General features: G+C 49.7%; 1 protein-coding gene across 13 annotated transcripts in view; it reads left to right on the top strand.

The window, feature by feature from the left end:
• Window positions 1-19,343, top strand: part of RHBDF1 (rhomboid 5 homolog 1) — a 43,180-nt gene that overhangs the window by 10,026 nt on the left and 13,811 nt on the right. For 4 of the 13 annotated variants that reach the window (XM_085591783.1, XM_085591778.1, XM_021531216.4 and 1 more), the window contains exons 2-4: window positions 11,723-11,867; window positions 14,066-14,199; window positions 16,937-17,041. In XM_085591783.1, the coding sequence (XP_085447909.1) occupies window positions 11,745-11,867; window positions 14,066-14,199; window positions 16,937-17,041 (362 nt within the window). In that variant the 5' untranslated portion in view covers window positions 11,723-11,744. Of the gene's footprint in view, window positions 1-438; window positions 559-6,663; window positions 6,874-10,905; window positions 11,868-14,065; window positions 14,200-16,936; window positions 17,042-19,343 lie in introns of those variants that run through there. The other 9 variants (XR_014958424.1, XM_085591779.1, XM_085591785.1 and 6 more) reach the window with 5 other exon arrangements.

The raw sequence follows: 19,343 nt of genomic DNA, 5'->3' as shown, positions 1-19,343 counted from the left end.
TGGGCAACATAACCAGGATTACTGGCTTGTTTTCCTCTTCCATTCAGTGTGTCTAGCAGGAAGTTGAGCAGAGCGTGTGTTGTGTGAAACCTGTGTTGCTGGGGATATGCCTGCCAAGCAAGACTGACATTTCTTTATCTGTCACTCTACAGCTTTATCCAGCAGACCAGTCTTTTGATAAGATTCTTCCCTTGTGGTTGCTGCCTTTCTTCCATAGCTATCTCTGGAGGCTTTGGCACCCTGTGGAGACCATGCATCTTTCTCAGAGTTTCCAGCATTAATTGTGGCCTGACATGAGACCTCTATTAATTGCTGTTCCTGCAGCCACCAGCCTGTCGCCTGTATATGATATATTTCAATAGAAATACTTAAAACTCAAGGATGGATTCCTTCCTTAACATTTTCCCTGAGCTCAGATGTGGATTAGTTTCCTTTCTTTTCAGCTGAAGAGCTGCTGGGCTCCAAGTTTAACATTTATCATCATCTAGTTGGAAGGAAAGGAAACATGAACTGTGCAGATCTCACACAGTTGCTGTGAGGTTGACTCCCAGCTGCTGGGTATGTACATGTTGGAGTTTTAAGGAACCCATGGAATGCATATATTGCCTGCCTTCTCAGGGAGCTGTGTTGCATCCTCTCTGCTGTGTGACAACATCTCAGTGTGTGCTGTGGGTGCTGCAGCCTGAATTTCATGGGATTTGTGTCTGGGTCACGGGTAAAACATCCCACTGCTGCTGGAAGGTAGGATGAAGATGGTTTCTTTCTACAGAGCAGTGTGTCCAGGGTTGTGAAGGTAGTTCTCTCCTTGGTGGCAGACTTTTTTTTTTTTAGCCTTGTAGTTGATTGCTTTGTTTTGTTTTTGTTTGTTTATTTTTTGCTTTGTTCAGAACTAGCGGACCTGAATGGGCATTGGGTTTCTTACTCTGCTAGTGCTCAATAATGCCCCTCTCAGAGAATAACATGTAAAAGAGACAGTCTTAGCCCTGCAGCTCTTAGTCTCAAGAGATTAGGCAGGCAACAGGGCAAGATTTAACCTTGGAAGGAAATGGATCTGTTTGGCAGCATTTCCCATGGTCATGCTGGCAGCTCTGTTTCCATGTCCTCGAAGAACCCCGAGCTAATTTGGTGGGTGATGTGTGCTCAGACCATCCAGGCCTGCTTGCACTGAGTTGTGGAGACCCTGCAGTGCAGCCCAAGGTGGGCAGGGCTTGCCTGCCAGCCTCTCTGTTTTTCCAGGCAGAATGTCTGTGCCACTGGGAGTGAGGTTTCCACAGGGAGAAGTGGAAATGCGTCTGTGCTGAGATTGCCTTTTGTCATCCTTGTTGAACTTCTGGGATTTCCGACTGTTTGCTCCTTTTTTTGGTCCTACTCATCTTGCTGCTGTCCAGGACCAACTGAAGCATCAGATCACACTTCTCATCCTTGTTTCAATCCATGCTGCTGTAGGAATGAAGAGGTGTTTGGTTTTTTTTTGTTTTTTTTTTTTTTAATGTGTGTTGGGATGGTGCAACAAAGAGCAAATTAGCAGCTGAGTTTTTTGGCCAAATCATCCAAACTATGGTCAAATCCTTCTGAGTAACAGTGTCTGTTTCACACTGGATGAAGACAGAGAGTTTATTCTTCACATTTGTCTTAGTGGTCAAATCTCCTAAAGCTATAAGAGTGCACATTTCACTGCTTGTGTGCTCTACTTGTTGCAAATGTCAGATTGACATAGGGCTTGTTTTTGCTGTAATTTCCTTTGGATGCACTCTTCAACTATCTAGATAAACAATTTATTTCAAATATAATTACAGCTCCTTTTTGCCTACCAAAGAAATGTAATAGTGTGGTGATGCAGACCTGAGCAGCGGATATGTTCTTAAATTCAGGGGCCTTCAGCAACAAACAGACCTTGCCTTAGTAATCAGAGCATCTCTAAAGCACAGTGTTTATTAAAGGAAATGCAGTTTCTTCTCAGTGAAGTCTGAGGTATCATTGCACAATACTTCCTTGGCACGGTAGAGCCTTCCCAGGGGGAGAAGAGATAGCAAACCATGCCTGATCTTGCCTTTTCTGGAAAGCTTACCTTTGCCACCTCCTCCCCTTCCTGTTTCCACTCTGCTCGGAGCCAGCCCCTTGCTCTGCTGGTCAGCAGCAATCCCTGCTTTGAAGGTTTTCTTTCCTTTAAAAAGGAACAATCCCTATGAGGTCATCCTGAAACTGCACAGGACGCTGCATTTACAGTCCTTCAGGTCTGGCTCTTATTTGGCTGTGGCTCAGTGAAAATTAGAGTTGCTTGGATTTTAAAATCTGGAGGGCTCAGACAGCTGGGTTGACAAATGCAGCTGCTGTATTTTGGGAATTACTGCCCTATAGTAATCAGCACATGGGAGAGTTGTTACTCTGTTGCTCAAATTCAAAGACTTAAAGTGAACTGTAGAAAGCTGTGAGTTGTTTGCGAAAAAGTGTGAGTGTACCTTCCTTTTTCCTGGCTGTTCTAGGGCTCTAATTTCAGGGAGAGCAGTGGGCAAGAATGTGCCCTTCACTCAGACTGAAGAAGTGTGGTTCACAAAGAATTTTAATATTTTTTTGCTAAACCAAGCTAGATTTATGATTACTTCTGTTAGCATTATGAACAAGTTGTTGCACTGGGCACCCGATGAATGTGCAGAGGTGTGCACACACCTGCAGAGCAGGACAAGCTCTTCCTGCAGCTATTTCCAGTTGGCCACAGCAGGAGATGGTGTGTGCCTGGCCACCAGGCATGAGCCAGGGGAGAAATAGAGCACTAGAGTGGCTCTCCTGAGTCCCTGGCTACATCAGCTAATGGTGAAGGACAGCAGCCAAAGCAGCTCTGCTCTGAATTCTTGGCTGTTTAATCGGGTCCTTTGAAGGATCTCCTCCAGGCCTTGGCTGCTGTGGGCATTTTTTATTCTCTCACTTGTGCCCAGGTGAGCAGAACTGTAGAGTGGTGCTGGAGAAAACAGGTGTGTGATGGGGATGCTCTGAGTTTCAAAGGAACATGCCAAGAAAGCTGTCCTGAGTGGCTCTGTGGCTTCCATCCTTCCTGAATATAAAGTCTGTCTTCTGGTGGCTCCAGCGTTTGTTATTGTTATTTCCTCTAAGATTTTTTTGGGTTGCTATTCAGAGTGGTTTTATGTAACTTTCCATAGGAAATGTTGTCATTTGTGGCAGTTTTGATCTCTTTTGCCATTGAAACGTTTTTATTTAGCACAACAAACAGTGATTCTTAACTGCTTTTAGTACCCAGAGTCTTTGCTGTAGAGGATGCGTAGCTTTTGGTCTAGCATAATTTTTGGTTTGGCCTATTGTGATCTTTTAGGGGAGGTTGCTTTTCCATTAGTTGTTTATTGATATTGTATTTTCTAAATGAACAATGTTGTAATCACTAAGACACATTACATTACCAAGAAAATTACTCTTGAGCTGGGTGCATGGACAGCAGCTGTTCCAAAAGCAGCCAGAGCCAGTGTTTACTTCTGTCCTGAGTGTCATCCCAGCACGGTGTTCCCAGCTTGCCTTGTGTCCTGAACCCTTGCAGGACTCATAATGAATATGAGAGCTGGTAGAAAAAACTTCAAAATGCAGAATTTCAATGAAAATAATACATTTGTTGGGTTTGTCTTTTGTTTCCTAATGTGGGGTCATGACTGCACTGACAAAAGCCTTTTTGTGACTCTCACCTTGATGCATAATTGAGGCAGTGACTGTGCCCATGGTACTTGTGGGTCAGCCAAAACTTTACCAGGCATCTGTTTCACTAGTAATGGGAGTAAATCTGGAACAGGGTCCTCTGAAGTCCCATTGAATAGCTCAAATGAGTTAAATGTGCACTGCAGTGGTGCCTGTGATCACTCCTTCGTGAGGAAGGTGCAGATCATGCAGAGCGCTGTGACAACTGTGCTTGGAGGCTGCTGGGGACCCAAAGGGCTCTGCTGGCTCAGCCCAGGCACCACTGAGCCACCAGGCAGATGTGGTGTCCTTCAACCAGGGTGCAGGAACAAGGCTGGCATAGATGATCCTTCCTCTGGTAGCTGGTAATGGATCTCGTGGTGGAAACAGCTCCTGGGGAGGACGGGAATGCTGCTCTGAGCTTGCTGTGCCATCACTGGGGCTGTTGGCAGGTATCTCATCACGCTGTGCCCTGGTGGAGCTTGTGAGTGCCAGGCTGTGAGCAGACTTTTAGGATGTGGCTGCTGGAAATGTGGCTGTTGGATGTGGTGGCAAAGCCGCAGGGTGTGTTCACAGAGAAACATAAACACGGTGAAGAGCCAAAGTGCTCCAGAAGGTTTTCCACTGCTCCCCCCTGGTTGTTGGTTGGTTTATGTGCAGGCTGTTGCCCTTGCTGGTATCTCAGTAGGCTGTAGATGGCTCTGGGCTGGGTTTGCTCTGGAAGGTGGGGTTGGAGATCGCTCATTGCCCAAGCCCTGCATGTGCTTGGCTGGTGCTGCAGACCTGCCTCTGCCATCACACGTGCTGAGGAGATGGAAAATCTCCTCTGCCCAGCCTGCTCTGCTTGGCTCCCTTCCACCTGCTTCCTTCTGGATGCTCCAGGCCATGGGTGAGTGAGCAGGGGAAGCTCCTTCCTTGGGAGCCCCTCTGTGGAAGCTGCCTGGGTATGAGGCTTGGCTGTCAGCTCTGGAGAAATCTGTGGATGGTTTGGATGTTGTCCCATCTAATGCCCCACCACAAAATTCACTCTGCCTCTGGTGGTACAGTAGTGTTTTATTTCTGTTGCACTCAACATCTGCACTGAGGGCGCTTCTCAGAAGATTATTTAGAGACACTGAACCCACCACCTCCTTGGGATAATTGTTGGCTTCCCACAGTGCTACAAATCTGAGTTTTGGCCATGTTTTCAACAATCACTTCAAACTATACTGCCTCGAGAAGCAGTGCAGTCATCTGGCTCCAGCTGCTCCGTTGGTTCCTGTGTCTTTCCCTTTCCTTCTGCTGGCACAAGTGTTTGTGGAGCCACGTGGGAAGGAGCTGGGGCTGGAATGAGCCATTTTCTCTGCTGAGCTTATGTGGGTCAGTTCCCAGTGTGGATCACCCAACAGCTGTGGGGATGCTGGTGCCAGCAGGAGGAAGGCAGCACCCTTGGCTTGTATCTCTTTCAAGTCTCTGAGACATCTTTTTAGCTTGAATATTGAGCATTGGTTTCTGAGTTCTTGTTACTGTTTTGCCCTTTGCCTGCTGCAACAAAAGGACCTTGAAGATCTGCCTGTTGCTTGTGAGTGTTTGCATTTGGGGATCATCTTTTAACCTGCCTTTGAAGGAGTTCAACTACAGATCTGGGGACTAACAGAAATCAGAAGAGTTTTTGAGCTTCCTGTTTTTCCTCTCCTATATGAGGCCACCACACCTTCAGGTCCCAAGTGAAGCTGCTTTGAAAGCTTTTAATGCTGGTGTTCAAGTAGGAACTAATTTTTGTTTGATTTCCATTATAACCTTCATGTTTTTCTGAAAACCAAGAAAATCAGTTGCTCAAAGGGATATCAGGTCTCCTTTCTTGATGGTGGGATTGGCTCATGTACTTCCAGACTTCACTGGCAGATATTTTCATTACCTGTACTTAAAACCCTCTGTCTCTATGCAGCTGAACCTTTTCTAAGTTCAGTAGGTCCCAGCTGAAGCTTTGCACTCCTGCTGTGTCTCTTTGAATACCATCCCTCTACAAGGCTTTGCATGAAATACCAACCCAATGTAGCTTCCCATTGCCTGTCTAGGGGTCTGCCTGGCCTCTTCCAAACCAGGCAGTTTCAGCTGGTATTTCTCAACTAATTCAATTAAGTGGTTCATGGTGAGAGCCCCAGTGGGGATGGAGCAGGACAGTTTCACACAGGCAGGGGATGACAGCTCAGGGTTGTATTTGATGTCTCACCTGAGCTGCTGTCATGCTGAGCCATCACTGAAGAGGCTGGTCCTACCCTTCCTCTCTCAGGGCTTATCTGAAATTGTCTGAGCCTCTTCAGGGTGCCAGATCAACAGGAAATAATTTACTAGGGTTAGTTGGTGCTGGTAAAACACCTTGTAGTGGCTCAGTGGAGTAAGGCAAGCCTGCTCCCTGGGCAGCAGCTAGCTGGCAGATGGCTTTGCTCACCAGCAGAAGCCAGAGCCCAGAGGAGCAGTAGCCTGTGTGATTTGGTGCAGGCTCTTGGAAGTGGCAGCAGCCTCCACCAGCACTCAGGCAGAGCTTGTGCATGGCAGAGAGCAGCAGGAGGGACAGTGGGGTGTGTGTGGGGCTGGCAGGGCTCAAAGAGCAGAGTGTCTGCACAGCTCTGCCAGCCTTGTGCTGCTTGGGCTGCTCAGACCCAGCTTCTGCTGTGGCAGCCTGTGGGTCTGCAAAGCCTGACAGCACTTCCCAGCTCAGCAGCCAGCGTTGGGAAAGCAGGAGAGGGTCCTGGGCAGTGCTGATGGCTTTGTTTCATTTCTCAGGTGTTTTCTTAGGGTGGGCAGTGGCGATGGGCTTAGCCAAAGCTTGGGGGTTGCTGTGTCCTTAAAAGCTTTCCCCAAGTGTGGCCTGTCCCACCTTCCCTGTCCCTGCCTGCCCTCAGCCCCTCCATCTGGCCTGTTTCAAAGGGCTGGCTCACGCCTGGTGTTTGGGATATTGTTTGTAACTCCTTGGGTCTGATCCATGCTAGATGGTTTTATTGGCAGCCACGAGACTGAAACCCCATCGCTCCTCTTCTCCTTGGACTTCCTGCCTTTTCCCTGCTGTGCCAGCAGCAATCCTCCTGGAGAGAGAGGCACAGCCAGGAGCTGTCTCCTCTGCCTCCCCTGGCTCGTCCTCTCTGGAGAACACCGTGAGGATCCCGGGTTCTTTGCTGTGTCCTCCTAGATTCCTGTGCCTCAGCCAGACCCCTTCAGGTACATGGGGCTTGCCTGGGACTTGGTGTAGCAGGCACTGTAAATACAACTATTGCAGTGATGGGGTTTGAAAAATAGAGGAAACCAGCTGGAATCTGACCACGGAACGTGGTGATCAGATTGCAGTGGTGTTGTTACCTCCTGGGGGTGTCTGGAGAGGAGCAGTGCTGTTGGAAAAAGCAGATGCTGTTTGTTTGTGTGGTAGTGTTGAATTAAGTTGGGGTTTTGGTTTGGCTTTGTTTTTGTTTGGAATGTTTCTGGGGGAGGGGGAAGGCAGCTTTATTTTAAATGGGAATGCTGGCAAAATGGAGATTTTGGAAGAAAAAATCAACATGGGAATTTCTTCAGTTGTCTTTATAAATGGAAGGATGGTCTTTCTTTGAAATGACTGTGCAAGCTTCTAAATGTATTTAGGATGCTTGTCAGTTTTTGGAACATGCTCACACTTCTGGACAAAGCTTTTCCTTCTCTCTTTGGGTCAGTAGATTTCACTAAGCAGCTTTCCTTGATCATGTGCCAACTTTGGTATTTAATGTGCTCTCTCCTTTCTTAGCCTGACCCACAGCACAGTGAATTTGCCTTTCATTCTGGTTCTGTGACCTTGCTTTCGCACAGATAATTTTCAGGTGAATTTCCCAGACTATCTGCTGTTGATACAATTTTTCTTTTGTTTATCTTAATTGAAAGGGACATTATTAATAATTTTTATGTTGCTACCGGCTGATCAGTTAGAAGAAGCTGGATTTGCAAATACCTCTCAATATTCCTGAGTTTTGTGGTGCTGGTGGAACAGAGTGCACTAAACAAGCACAGGGAAAAGGTCTGAAACAGCCCCTACGAGAACTGAGCTCCTGGATGTGGGTGTGAGAAGAAGGGATGGTAGGAAGAGATCTGTAGGGTCAGGACTTGCATGGAGAAAGAGGACAGGGAAAAGCTGATCACTGTTCTAATCCAAGAACTACAGAGCAACAAGTGAACCCAGGAAATGGCAGGTTTGCAGACGAGCTGGAGCAGGTTTGTTACACAGCGTGTGTTTCAGCTCTGGAGCTTTGTCATGTGCAGTTATGAATACTAGAAGTTTGCTTGGATTAAATAATGAGCTTGGTAAATTCTGGAATAATAACCATTGGATGGGTATAGAGATGGATACAGAACTGTTGCATGCAAAGACATTCTGGCACAAGAAGCCTGTGATTATTCACAGCACGTGCCATGGCTCTGTCCTGGGAGATAGGACTGTCGAGTGATCAGTGCTCCTACCCTGTGCCAGGCATCCTCAGCTGGAGATGAGATTCTGGCTTTAGGGGGCACTGAGCTGGCCCTGCATGGCTGTGCTCTGTGTGTTCCCATCCTGCTGCTGTTGGTGGCCTCTTGATAGTACTGAGAAATTGGGATTGATAGTATGGGACCATTCAAAAATAGGTATCAATGCAGTCAACTTTGAAACAAAGCCCCCTGGCCTGATGAAATACATGGGCACTGGAACCTGAAGCATTGACCCCTAAAAGTAACCAAGGGGTCAGTGTGAAACTCAGCAAGTGTTTTCACTGCAGTGCTGAGGCAGAAATTCGCAGCACTTTGGGTGAGGGCCAGGTGTGATAATGGGTGTTACCTGCCATGCAAAGGCTGTTGGACCATGTTCCTGTACATCTGTGCACACAGCTAAGCAGTGATACTCATCTGGTCTCTATATCTGTGTGTTCAGCTGGATCCACGTTCAGGCTCCCCGTTAACGCCCTGGGTTCCTGCCTCTCATACCCCAGGCCGTTTTGTGCCTGGGGCAGAGGCAGTAGCCTGACCTGTGCTGTGGCTGATTATTCATACAGAATTCACAGTGCTTGCCCTGGCAGGGCTTGATCCAGTCTTAGGAGTTCGTAAGGTTTATTTTTGGCCACTCCAAATGCACACTGGGAATGCTGAACAGCTCTGCCTTCACTGCACTCTTTTACTGGGAAGTGAACCTGTTAGCGAGTAAAGAAGGTTGTACTAGTAGGAGGATTTGCTCCTACATATTCTGTTTGCAGCCACCCTAGAAACTCACTTGGGGTTTAAATACTGAATGCATTTAGACAATTATTATATATGCAGTTTTATGCTTTGCTACTTAAAGAACTCTTTAACTGCTGAAGCAGGGAGAAAGCACAGCAGTCCATTGCTCTGTCAGAACGTGAATTTCATCTTGAGATCTTCACCTTGCCTAAAACACAAAGTTGAATCAACTTTGGGGGTAATTTTAAGGCCACAGGCTTGACCCATGTGTGTGCATGCCCTGTCCTCTTTGGCAGGTGTGTACACCCTGGAGATCCCATGTGCAAGTCTGCAAGGGTGGCAAGGAAACCAGTGAAGATACATGGACATCACTGTCTGTGGTCTGTGGCAATTTAGGAGGGGAAGCTCAAAACAGATTTAATCAGAAGTCTTTCACAGGGTTTCACATTATTGCAGTAACTTTCGGGCAATACAGACATGATTCATCCTCTGCCTTCCTGGCTTGGCCTCACTGATTGATAGAGCTGCAAATCCTGCACGTTTGTATTCTTCACACCCAGAGCTCCTGCTCACAAAGGCAGCTCTGAAAGTAGACAGGAAGGATGTTGAGTGATGTTGGCTCCGCGGTGAGATGCTGGAAAAAGCAGAGTTGCTACTTTGGAGGCTCTGAATTTGCCCTTGAAGGCACAGCAAGGAGGCTCTTGAGTTGTATGAAATAGATTGTGTTTGGTTGTGCCAGAGTGGTGGTTCTGTCTCTCTTGGCTGGTCTCTGATTAGGACACCTCGAGGACATTCCTGTTTGTGATCCTCAAAGGAAAATGCTGGAGTATTTCAGTATGAGAAATTTGCTTTGCTTTCTCACCTCACCATGAAGACAAATTTGCAAGACCTTCCAGTAAATCATGTCTCACAGCAGATTTACTCATACCAAGCACAGGCAGGAGTTCCCCTAATACTCTCACTGTTCTTATCTTACAGGAAGTTAGAACAGTTGTATTTAGCCACTCCTGCAGTGCGGCGCAGAGGGAAGGAAGGATCTGTGTCCCTCTCATGCACAGCACTGCATCTGTGCAACAGGACTGTGGTGCATGTATGAAGGGCATGTCTGTACAGGCTAGACCATGAATTCCCAGACTTTTGGGGGCCTGTGGTATTTGCTGAAACCCAACCTTCATCCACCTACAGCTGAGTCCTCCCTTTCTGTCGTTCCGGCTCAGCTGAGCACGGTGCTCCTGGCAGCCGGCCCGGCTCGCGCGACTGAACCAGCAGCTGGCCTTCAGCTCCTTTTAGATGAGATTCTCTCCTAACCCTATCCAGATCATCCCCCACTCCCATTTGGTGACCTATTTCCCCCCTGCCTGCCCCCCTGCCTTGTGTCTTTTGCAGTGGTGTGTGCAGTTCCTTTCCAGAGCAGCTGTGGGAATATGGGGGAAATGCCCCGCGAGGCAGCGCACGTTTCAGGGAACCAGTGCCTAATTTAGGCTGGGAGGTACCCGTGCAGGTTGACTGGCTCAGCCACTGCAAGGCTGGGATAATTCAGGCAGCTCAGGGCCTTGTTTTGTTGCATGCCAAATGTCTCTGAGGGTGGAGATCTCTCTGGTCCTGGCCTAGGACTTGGCCTCTCTCAAGGAAGAATCCTTATGTGTTGAAGTCACTCTGCATTTAAAATAAATGGGCTCTGTTGACACTGTAAGAGCACTAAGTTTTAATTCCAACAGAGTTTTTCTCCTGCTCCCTGTCAAAGCATGTGTGCCTGCTGATTTAACTGGTTGCTTATTCCATCTGTCCACTGTGGTGAAGAGGCTGGGGCACTTGATTATTTTTGTCCCCTATGGCTAAGGGCCATGCAAGGAGAGAGCCTGGAGGGAATGGAATCTGTTGTCCTATTCAGCACACGTGCTTCCCACTGTTCACTTGAAGTTGTGCGTGTGATAGGAGAGGAAAAAATAAAAACTTGTAGCGTAATTTAGGTTGGAAAGTACCTGTGGAGGTATCTGAGCTGATCTGCCTCCAGTGAAATCTGTTTTCTGAATTGTTTCTCAGAGCATGCACAGTGAAGTGGGTGCTCTGCCAGCCTGAAAGACTCCTGTGGTCCCAAACAGGAGGGCAGAACTTCAGCAGAGTGGGCAAGATGACAGCGAGTCACTTTACTCACTGCAGCGTTTGGATTACACAGCGGTTTTTATTTAAATACCATATCATTATTATTTATGTACGAAAACCACTCTTAGTTCAGGATTAGTGCCAGTTCTCTAATGTTCATGCTATACTGGTATTGCTCTGTGCACTGTATTGTGTTTCTAGAAAATCACTACATTTAAAAGAGATTAGAAACAGCGATGAGAAATGGCCGCTTGTTAATTGCTAAGTGGTGGGTGAGTTGGAAAGTGTGGTTCTTGGCTTTGGGTGGGCAAAAAAGGGTGTTTGTGAGTCACAAGCTGGTTTTAGAGGGAGGCCAGTGGCTTTTGATACTGCAGTTACTTAGCTGGTTGGTCTGGATCCAGATCTCATTAAGATTTAATTCATGGCTTGTTCTTAAGGAATCTGGATCTCACAGTAGTCTCAGCAAAAATCTTAATGGGACGCAACTCAACGTTGTGACTGCAGTATCTGTATCTGGCTGGAGGCTTTGTGACCTCTGAGTGCCAGGTGCTGATGAGCAGCGTGGGCACGAGCTGTGACCCCTGAGCCCTCATGAGGCACTTCGGGAATTCATCCCACGTGGGGCTTGGGGCCCGTCAGTCACAGCTGGAGGAGAACCCTCTGCTCACCCTGCCAGCATGGACTGTGAGGGTGAGCCAGGTTCCCTCCTGACTCTGGTGTCTCCACTCTCCTGACTCTGGTGTCTCCCCTTTCCCAGGCCCGAGGACAAGCGTGGGACGATGTCGGAGGCGCGCCACGACAGCACGAGCAGTTTACAGCGGAAGAAGCCACCATGGCTAAAACTGGACATCCCGGTGCCGGTGCCCATGGCCGTGCCAGAAGAGCCCCCCCAGCCCGTTCAGGTACAGGGGCTGGGGAGCTGGGGAGGGATGTGCTGGGAGCATCCCTGTGCCTGGGATCCCCATCAGTCCTGGCTGAGGGAAAGGCAGCGTGTGATGGCAGGTTGTGAGGCCACATAAGAAGGGGCAGAGTCTTTGAGCAAATTTATGAGCAGTAATTAACTCCCCTTGAAGGGGATGTGGGAGGGATGAGGGTGGGTGGCTGATGTGCTCACATCAGTGGATGTGAGTGTTTGGATGTGGGCATTGTGAAAAGTGTTTTGGCTGGGATAAGAGAGTGAGGTATTCAAACAAGCATTTCTTAAGGGGGCTGGAGGACTGAAAGTCTCCCAGACAAGCATGAGGGCCCGGAAGTGCTGGAGCTTGTGCTGAAATGAGCAGGGTATGAATCTGACTTATGAACAGCCAAGATAATGACAGACTTTCATCAGTAACAGCAAAGAACAGTTACTGGCAACACAAAGCTGTTAGCAGCGTGAGGAACATAAGAGGACCATGTGGGATGAGAAATACATAACATTGAGGAGTGCTGAAGTAGAGATGAGGTGATAGGTTAATAGGAGCAGTGCAAAGCGTGAGAGTAAAACACCCTTATTTGTGCTGGGAATAGGGAGAATATCAGGAATTCCTGCTACAAGGTATTAAAAACTGCTGTAGGGTTGAGACCTGGGTCTGAATGCTGGCTGCTTGTGTGGCCTTGCTGCAGGAACAGAGACTTTGTGCACCGAAGGCAGAGCCAAAGGGTTCTTGCTGCCCATCTCCATGGGTGTGTACAGGGCCTGGGTTCAGTCACTTATGTGAAAAAAAGTTTAGTCACTAGAGAAATTGAGGGTTATACAGCTTCCCTGGAGGGTGCTGAGGACAAGCTTGTCTTAAGAGGAAACTTCTATTGCCCTAGGAACAGCAAGAACTGTCCTCTTCATCATTCTGTGATCCAGGGATACAAATGCACTTCACTTACATGACAGCTCCTGGCAGATAAATCTTGATTCTGGTCTTCCCTTGGAAGGAAAGGGTTTGGGGGTCAGTCTGTAGGGATAGAGGTGGAGTTCAGGGTTTTACCAGTGCAGGTTGATACTTTCTGAATCAATTATTTAAGGTTCTGATGGATCTTCCCTTATCTGGAATCTCTAAACCCAGCTGGGCACCTGGAGGGACAGTCTGTGCTTATGATGGAAGCTGGTGGAGGTGGTGTTCTCAGCACAGCCCAGGCTGTCAGGATAAGAGTGCATTGTGTGCTCCTTTGACTTACAGCCTGAGGATCTGTGTACTGCTTTTACATAAAAGATATCAAAACTGTTAATGTAAGTGGAAATAATGAGCTTTCTGGGCTAGAGAGGCTGAAGTAGTCTTGAGGCAGAGACAGTGTCTGACCAGAGGATCGATCACAGTTCACTTGCCAGAGGGGCAGTCTGCTCAGCCTGCCCTGTACAAATGGGACATGGTATCTCTGCTGAGCTGATAAAAATGCAGTCCAGAGCAGCCCTGGGGAGGCAGTTGTGTGAGCTGAGAACAGCCTGGTGAGTTGTGTCACATTTGATAGGTGACATTTGGCCATGTGAGTGTGCCCAGGCAATTAGGCTGTGAACAAACCCTTTCCCAGCTTGCTTAGGCTGCACCAGGCAGCAACTGCAGACCCACCCACAGCTCTCACAGGCTTTCAGTGCAGATCCAGAGCCACTTAAGAAGCAAATCCCACTGACTGCGCTTCTCTTGACCTTGTGGAGTGTTACACTGTGCTCAAGACATGCCTTTTCCCTATTCCCCGGGACCCCTGTGACTCTGATCAGATAACCCTGGACCCCTCCTTCCTGCCCTGACAAGGTTGGCCAAGAGCCAAGAAGCCCTCCCTGTCCAGAGCCTAGATAAACCCCTGACCCTTCCTATTCACTTTCTTTGCCCCATTCTTTTCCTTGGACATCACAGAATAAAGAGAGCTGGACAACATACATTGGGGTAAGAGCCTCTTTTGGAATCTTTGACCATCTCCTGACGTTCCTCCCCTCAAAGCCTTGGATCTCTGGGCTAGCCTGATAATTTAGGGGCTGAGAGAGGGGGAAACGTCAGTGGCGTGGTCTAGGTGAGTGTGATTTGGGTAGACAACAGCCAGGAGGATGTGTAGCAGGAGAGCTGGGGCAGTAGAGGTTGAACTGCTGACATGCCCACCGCAGAAGTCTGACTGCCTCCCGCTTGCCTCGCAGCCGGCGCGGCGCCAGGCGTTCCTGCGCAGCGTGAGCATGCCGGCCGACAGCAGCCGCGCGCCGTCCCTGCCCCACGACCCCGCCCGCAGAGCCGCGCTGCAGCGCCAGACCTCCATCACCCAGACCATCAAGAGGTGAGGCACGGAGCTCCTGGAGCATTCTGCCATCCAGGGCCATGCTGGAGCTGTGCACTGGTGATTCTCTGCTCATCCCACTGCCTGCCACAGCAGGGTTAGGCTGAGTCCCTCATTACCTGCTGAGGCTGGGGAAGAGTGGGTGTGGGAATCCAGGGCTTCCTTCTGGCTGCCTTGGAAGGCCTGGGACCCTGGCAGGAGTCAGGAACCCCCCTGGACAGAGCCCCCAGAGACACTGTCTGTGATCTCTGCCCATGGAAAAGAGTTTTCAATCTTACAGGATGAATTACAAGCCCTGAGTGTTTGATATAAATGACAATTAAGTGTGGCACGGGTGCAAAAGTAAAATTTTAGGATTCTAGATACGGGGTTCAAAGGGGACAAGATGGAGGAAATTGGGTGTGTCTTGTCCTTTTTCTCCTTCTTCATGCCCTCCATGTTTCACTGTGGTGTTGGCATTTTTCTGTTGGTTCAGGCTGGGGACACACTGTTCAACGTAGGTGACAGATATTGGCACGTTATTGTAAATCCAGCCCAGGGAGTTTCTGGTATTTAATGTTTGTAACATCCCACTGAGGGCAGAGCCCCACACGCTGCCCTGCAGGACAGAGCTGGGCAGGGCAGCAGAACATGTTAGAGATAAACAGAATAAACACCCTTGAAACCAGCACAGATGAATTATGGCTTCTTCTTTGGTAGCGGGGCTGAAGGACAGAGACTTTCTACAATCTCGGGATTATCAATACCTCAGATTCTGACATGGGTGCAGGTTGGTCCCCGGTGTAGAGGCCCAGTGGTGCTGTGTAGCCTGTCTATAGTATGTGAGGAGACAGGTCCTGGGAGAAAAATACTGGTGACCAGGACAGTGAATGGTGTTTGCCACTTACAGACAGATTTTGGCTGCCCCCATGCCCCAGTGGGGCTGTTTCTCACTGACAGGATGTGTCAGCCCTGATGTTTAGCTGTGACTGTAGATGGGTGTGCTGGGCATGCTTTGATGCAGTGTCTGAGAGCACATGGTTGCTGGGGGAGGCAGAAGCCCATTGGAGCTGTGCAGGGCTCTCAGCAGCCTGGCTCCTAGCACTGGCTCATGGGCAGGTCCTTGAGATGGCTCTGAGGGGTGGTGGAGAGCAGGGAGAGGCTCTGTGTCCTGTGTCTCACTCCTACAAAGGGTTGTCATTAGGAGTCTCTTGAGACATGGCCACACAGAGCTGGATGCTCTTTCCCTCACCATGGCAAGGCTCATCCCAGTTTGCCCAGAGGGAGTGGCTCTCCCAGCTTTTCTCCTTTGATGACTTGCTTCTATCTCTGGCAGTGTGTCAGGCCTGCCTGGATCCCAGGAGCATCCCTGGAGCTCCATGGGTCAGGGGTACTTTCAGCCAGCCAGGCTTCGCCCACTCACAAAGGAGCAGCTTTCCAGCTCTGGGAGATCTCCCACACAGTGTTTTCCTTTGCCTCAGACGTTCCCCAGCTGCCTTGGTGCTGAAGCTCTCCTGCATCAGCCCACTCTGATCCTGCTTCTTGTGAGGTTGGGAGGGCTGAGCCCGTGAAATGGCGTCGGCTCTTTGCAGGGCTGTGGGCAGCCTCAGGGCCTGCTGAGGCTGTCCTGGCACACCTACACTGCCTCTTCCCTTGCCTCCCTGCTCCTGACGTGTTCCTTGCCAGGACAGCTAGGCAAGAGCACGTCAAGGATGAGGGGATATCCTGGGAGGGTGCTGTGGAGGCCCTGACAAGAAGCATTGGGTAGAAGGGCCAGGGTAACCTGCCCTGAAGTCCTCACAACATGTAGTTTGTATTGTACTTAGGGAGTGAGGAGCTGTGAGCTGCTTTGGTGCTACTGTGACAAATTTACTTTGGGAAGGACTTTACAAGGAGCAGAACTGCAGGAGATGCACACATTACACAACACTAGCAATAAAAGCATTAAATGAGTGGATCAGAAACAAGGCCAGGGGAATGGAAAGTATCAAGGCCTAAACTCCTGTTTTCCATTTAGCAGAGCTAGGATGCAGTGGAGAATGCAGACCATACATCCCTAAATTGTGTTTTGGGATTTGTTTTGTGAGTCCAGGAAGGCTGGCTGCCAAGTTTTCTGCTTAACACAGCCCTCAGAATGCACAGAATGGGAAACTGCAGCAGGACTCCATACTGTCTTCCCTGGAGGACACAGATCAACTGTGCACATAAAGTCAAGCCTGTGCAGTCCAGAACAAGGGAAGGGAGTGATTCATATGAAAGCATCTAACACCACTTTGAGTCTTTAGGGTGTCTGAGATGTCCATGCAAGGCAGCAGATGTGCCACAGATAGACTGTTCACTAGGCAAGTTCCTGTCAGGGCACCAGTCACCTGTCTAAGCAGATCTTACCTCAGCCTGCTGACACCTCCATGGTCTCACACTGGTGTCCAGGCCAGCTGTGCAATCTGTAGCTGCGTGTCTGGGCTGAAGAAGGCAGGTCTTACAGGGGGAGCTGAGGGGGCTGGCAGCGCTCCTGGTACCTTCTGAGCAATGTGAGACACACGTCACAGGTGCACCAAGAGGATTCAGCAGCCTCCTGCCTTCAAAGATGCTGCTGCTGTGTGGCTCGAGCTTGGTTGTTTCTCTTAGGTCGTGCTCTCAGCTGGAGGCCATGCAGTGGGGCACAACTGCTGCCCATGGGGCTATGGAAGGAGATGCAGTGGCTGCTCCTCTCCACAGCCCTGGAGGTTCCTTCCCCTCAGCTCTCTTTTCTTTGCAGCAGACAGGTTCGGTTTCAAAGGAGTCAGACCCTGCCCGCCCGTGGGCACCGGGGGGGCAGGAGCTCCCTGAGAAAGCGGCAGTCCCTGCCCCGATCGTTTTTCAGGTACTGCTAGCACTGAGTGTGAAACCCACCCCTGCATGTGTGTGCCAGGGCTGTTGTGAACTGCACAGAGTCTGGCTGTTGCTGAGATCACACTGCCTTCCCAGGACTGTCCAAGAGGCCTACAGACAGGCAGAGTGAGAAAGTTCATGTGTGCCTCTAACAGAAAACGATTGTCACTCCTACTAAATGTGTAGGCAGCTGTCAATAAGTAGCATGGACTAACAAGCTGTCCACCCGCCAGCCTCACTCCCTCCTGCCTTTCCTAACAAGCTGTCAACCTCCTGGTGTTCACCATAGCTGGAATATCTCCCCAGGGCAGCCTTAGCCCAGCCTGCCTTTGCTGGCAGCAGTGCAGCATATGTTGGCCCCAAAGCCTTCTTGGGGCAGGAGGGGAAGGAGAGGAAGCAGCACCAAACCAGCACATCCCTGTTGTGTTGGTCCAGAGGGGCTCAGAGCTGATGAATGGAATACAGCATCCACTCTTTCCCCGTTGACATCATGGCTTTTTCTAATGCAGATGTGACTGTCTTCTTTTTGAGGTGGAGGTCTTTGTTTACTCAGCACCAAGGAGATGAACCACTCCAGGAGTCCAGGGCACAACGGGCCCATTGAGCATCACCCCAAATCTGGAGTTTAGGGTCCTTTTAAATCAGACAGGCAGTGTGACTTTGTGCATGGCAGGGATTGGACCTAATGCCCTGTATTCCTGTCCTGCCACCCTGGCATTGGCCACTCTGGCACTGTGACCACCTTTGGGGCTGCTTGTGTTTGGCCTTGGGCTTTCAGGGCTGCTTGGCTCATCATGACAGGAGAGTGACAGCTCACTCTGGTGTTGGTTGTTACAGTGCCCTGGGGACTCCACAGGATGTGATGGAGCTCCCCAGCTGAACAGAGGCATTCAGCATCTTCCCAGAGTGCTCCAGATGCTCTAAACTCTTTAGTGGATGATTTTGGCTGTGATCAGGGAGGAGTGGGACGGCTCTTCTCCCTGGCCCTCGCCTAGCTGTGGTCTCTGGCAGTTCCATAGTGTTCCTCACAGTGCCAACAGCTGTGGTGGTGCTTGTCCTTCCAGGCCAGTGGGAGCAGAGTTTTGGAGAGCTCTGAGGCTGAGTGGTGCCACTCCTCAGCAGGCTTATACAGGCCCAAATGACCCTCAGCCCCTCTCCCTCTGAGGCCCTGTGCATGGGCTTGTCACCCAAGGTCACCTTGCTGTTGAAATACTGGTTACAGCAGTATTTCTGTGGGGAGCCCTCTGCGTGGTCACACTGCTCTGTGGTGTGTGTTGTGCCAGAGAACTGGCAGCTTGAGCTCTGTGCTATGGGCTTGGTGAGTCTGTCAGGGCAGGGGCTGGCCCTGGGCCCTTGCTCTGGATGGAGAGGAAGATTGCTACAAGGAGATGTGGGTCTGTGAGAGCAGAGAGGTGCCCCAAGATTTTCACATAGCCCCATCTCCAAAGGCTAGCACGTTGACTTGCTGGTGGCATTTGGGTCAGTGAGGTCAGGTGAATTCCAGCAGTGGCCCACATGACCTCTGAAGGGTCTGTTCTGTATCATTGTGAGAACAGGGAGGGCTGTGGAAAACGTGTTGTGGTTGCACATGGAAGCTTTTAGCCAGCAAGGCTGTGGATTTCTAACACAGCTTTGATGTGGTGGCAGAGCACCTTCACCTGTTGGTTGATGGGGTTTTTGCTTGGAAGGGTACAAGAACACAGGACTAATTTCCTGTCTCCAGTGCACTGTTTCAGTTCCCCTGTGTGGCCTAATCCTAGATTTATCCCTGCCTTTACTCCAGTGTGTATTTTAATGCTCACTTTGTGATCTGTGAGGTCTTGCTTCTCAGCAGCTGGAGATCTTGTCCCCGAGCAGGGGGGCTGAGGCCAGGGGTTTGGGTTTGGCTTGGACTTTCAGGTTTCAGCACCTGGGCCAGGCAGCTGTAGGCTGAGAGAGCTTGTCATCTCCTGAGGATGGATTAGCCATGGTGGGAACTGCTTGGCAGGGCTGCCACGACCCCTGTAAGTTTAGGATACCAGCTGTCCTGCAGGATTTGAAATAGGCTTTTAGCCTGACTTATCCTGATCCCTCCCTGCCTTCCTTGGGATTTTGCTTCTGATCCACTGCTCTTCTGTGGCAGCAGCCACTTGGCAGCAAATCTGCCTTGTGGCTGCAGCCTTGTGCTCCTGCTTCTGCAACCAGCAGCTTAGAAGTGTGTGTGTCTGCCTTTGCAGAGACCAGAACTGCAGCAAGTTTTGCTGTTAATGCAACCCTTGAGGAGGTTAGAAACCCTGCAGCATGAGATGGAGAAG

The sequence above is a fragment of the Lonchura striata genome, chromosome 14 (assembly GCF_050655825.1).
Source record: "Lonchura striata isolate lonStrDom1 chromosome 14, ASM5065582v1, whole genome shotgun sequence".
In the NCBI taxonomy this organism is placed as follows: domain Eukaryota; kingdom Metazoa; phylum Chordata; class Aves; order Passeriformes; family Estrildidae; genus Lonchura; species Lonchura striata.
The sequence above is the reverse complement of the archived record's forward strand: the minus strand, read 5'-3'. Positions and strand labels throughout refer to the sequence as shown.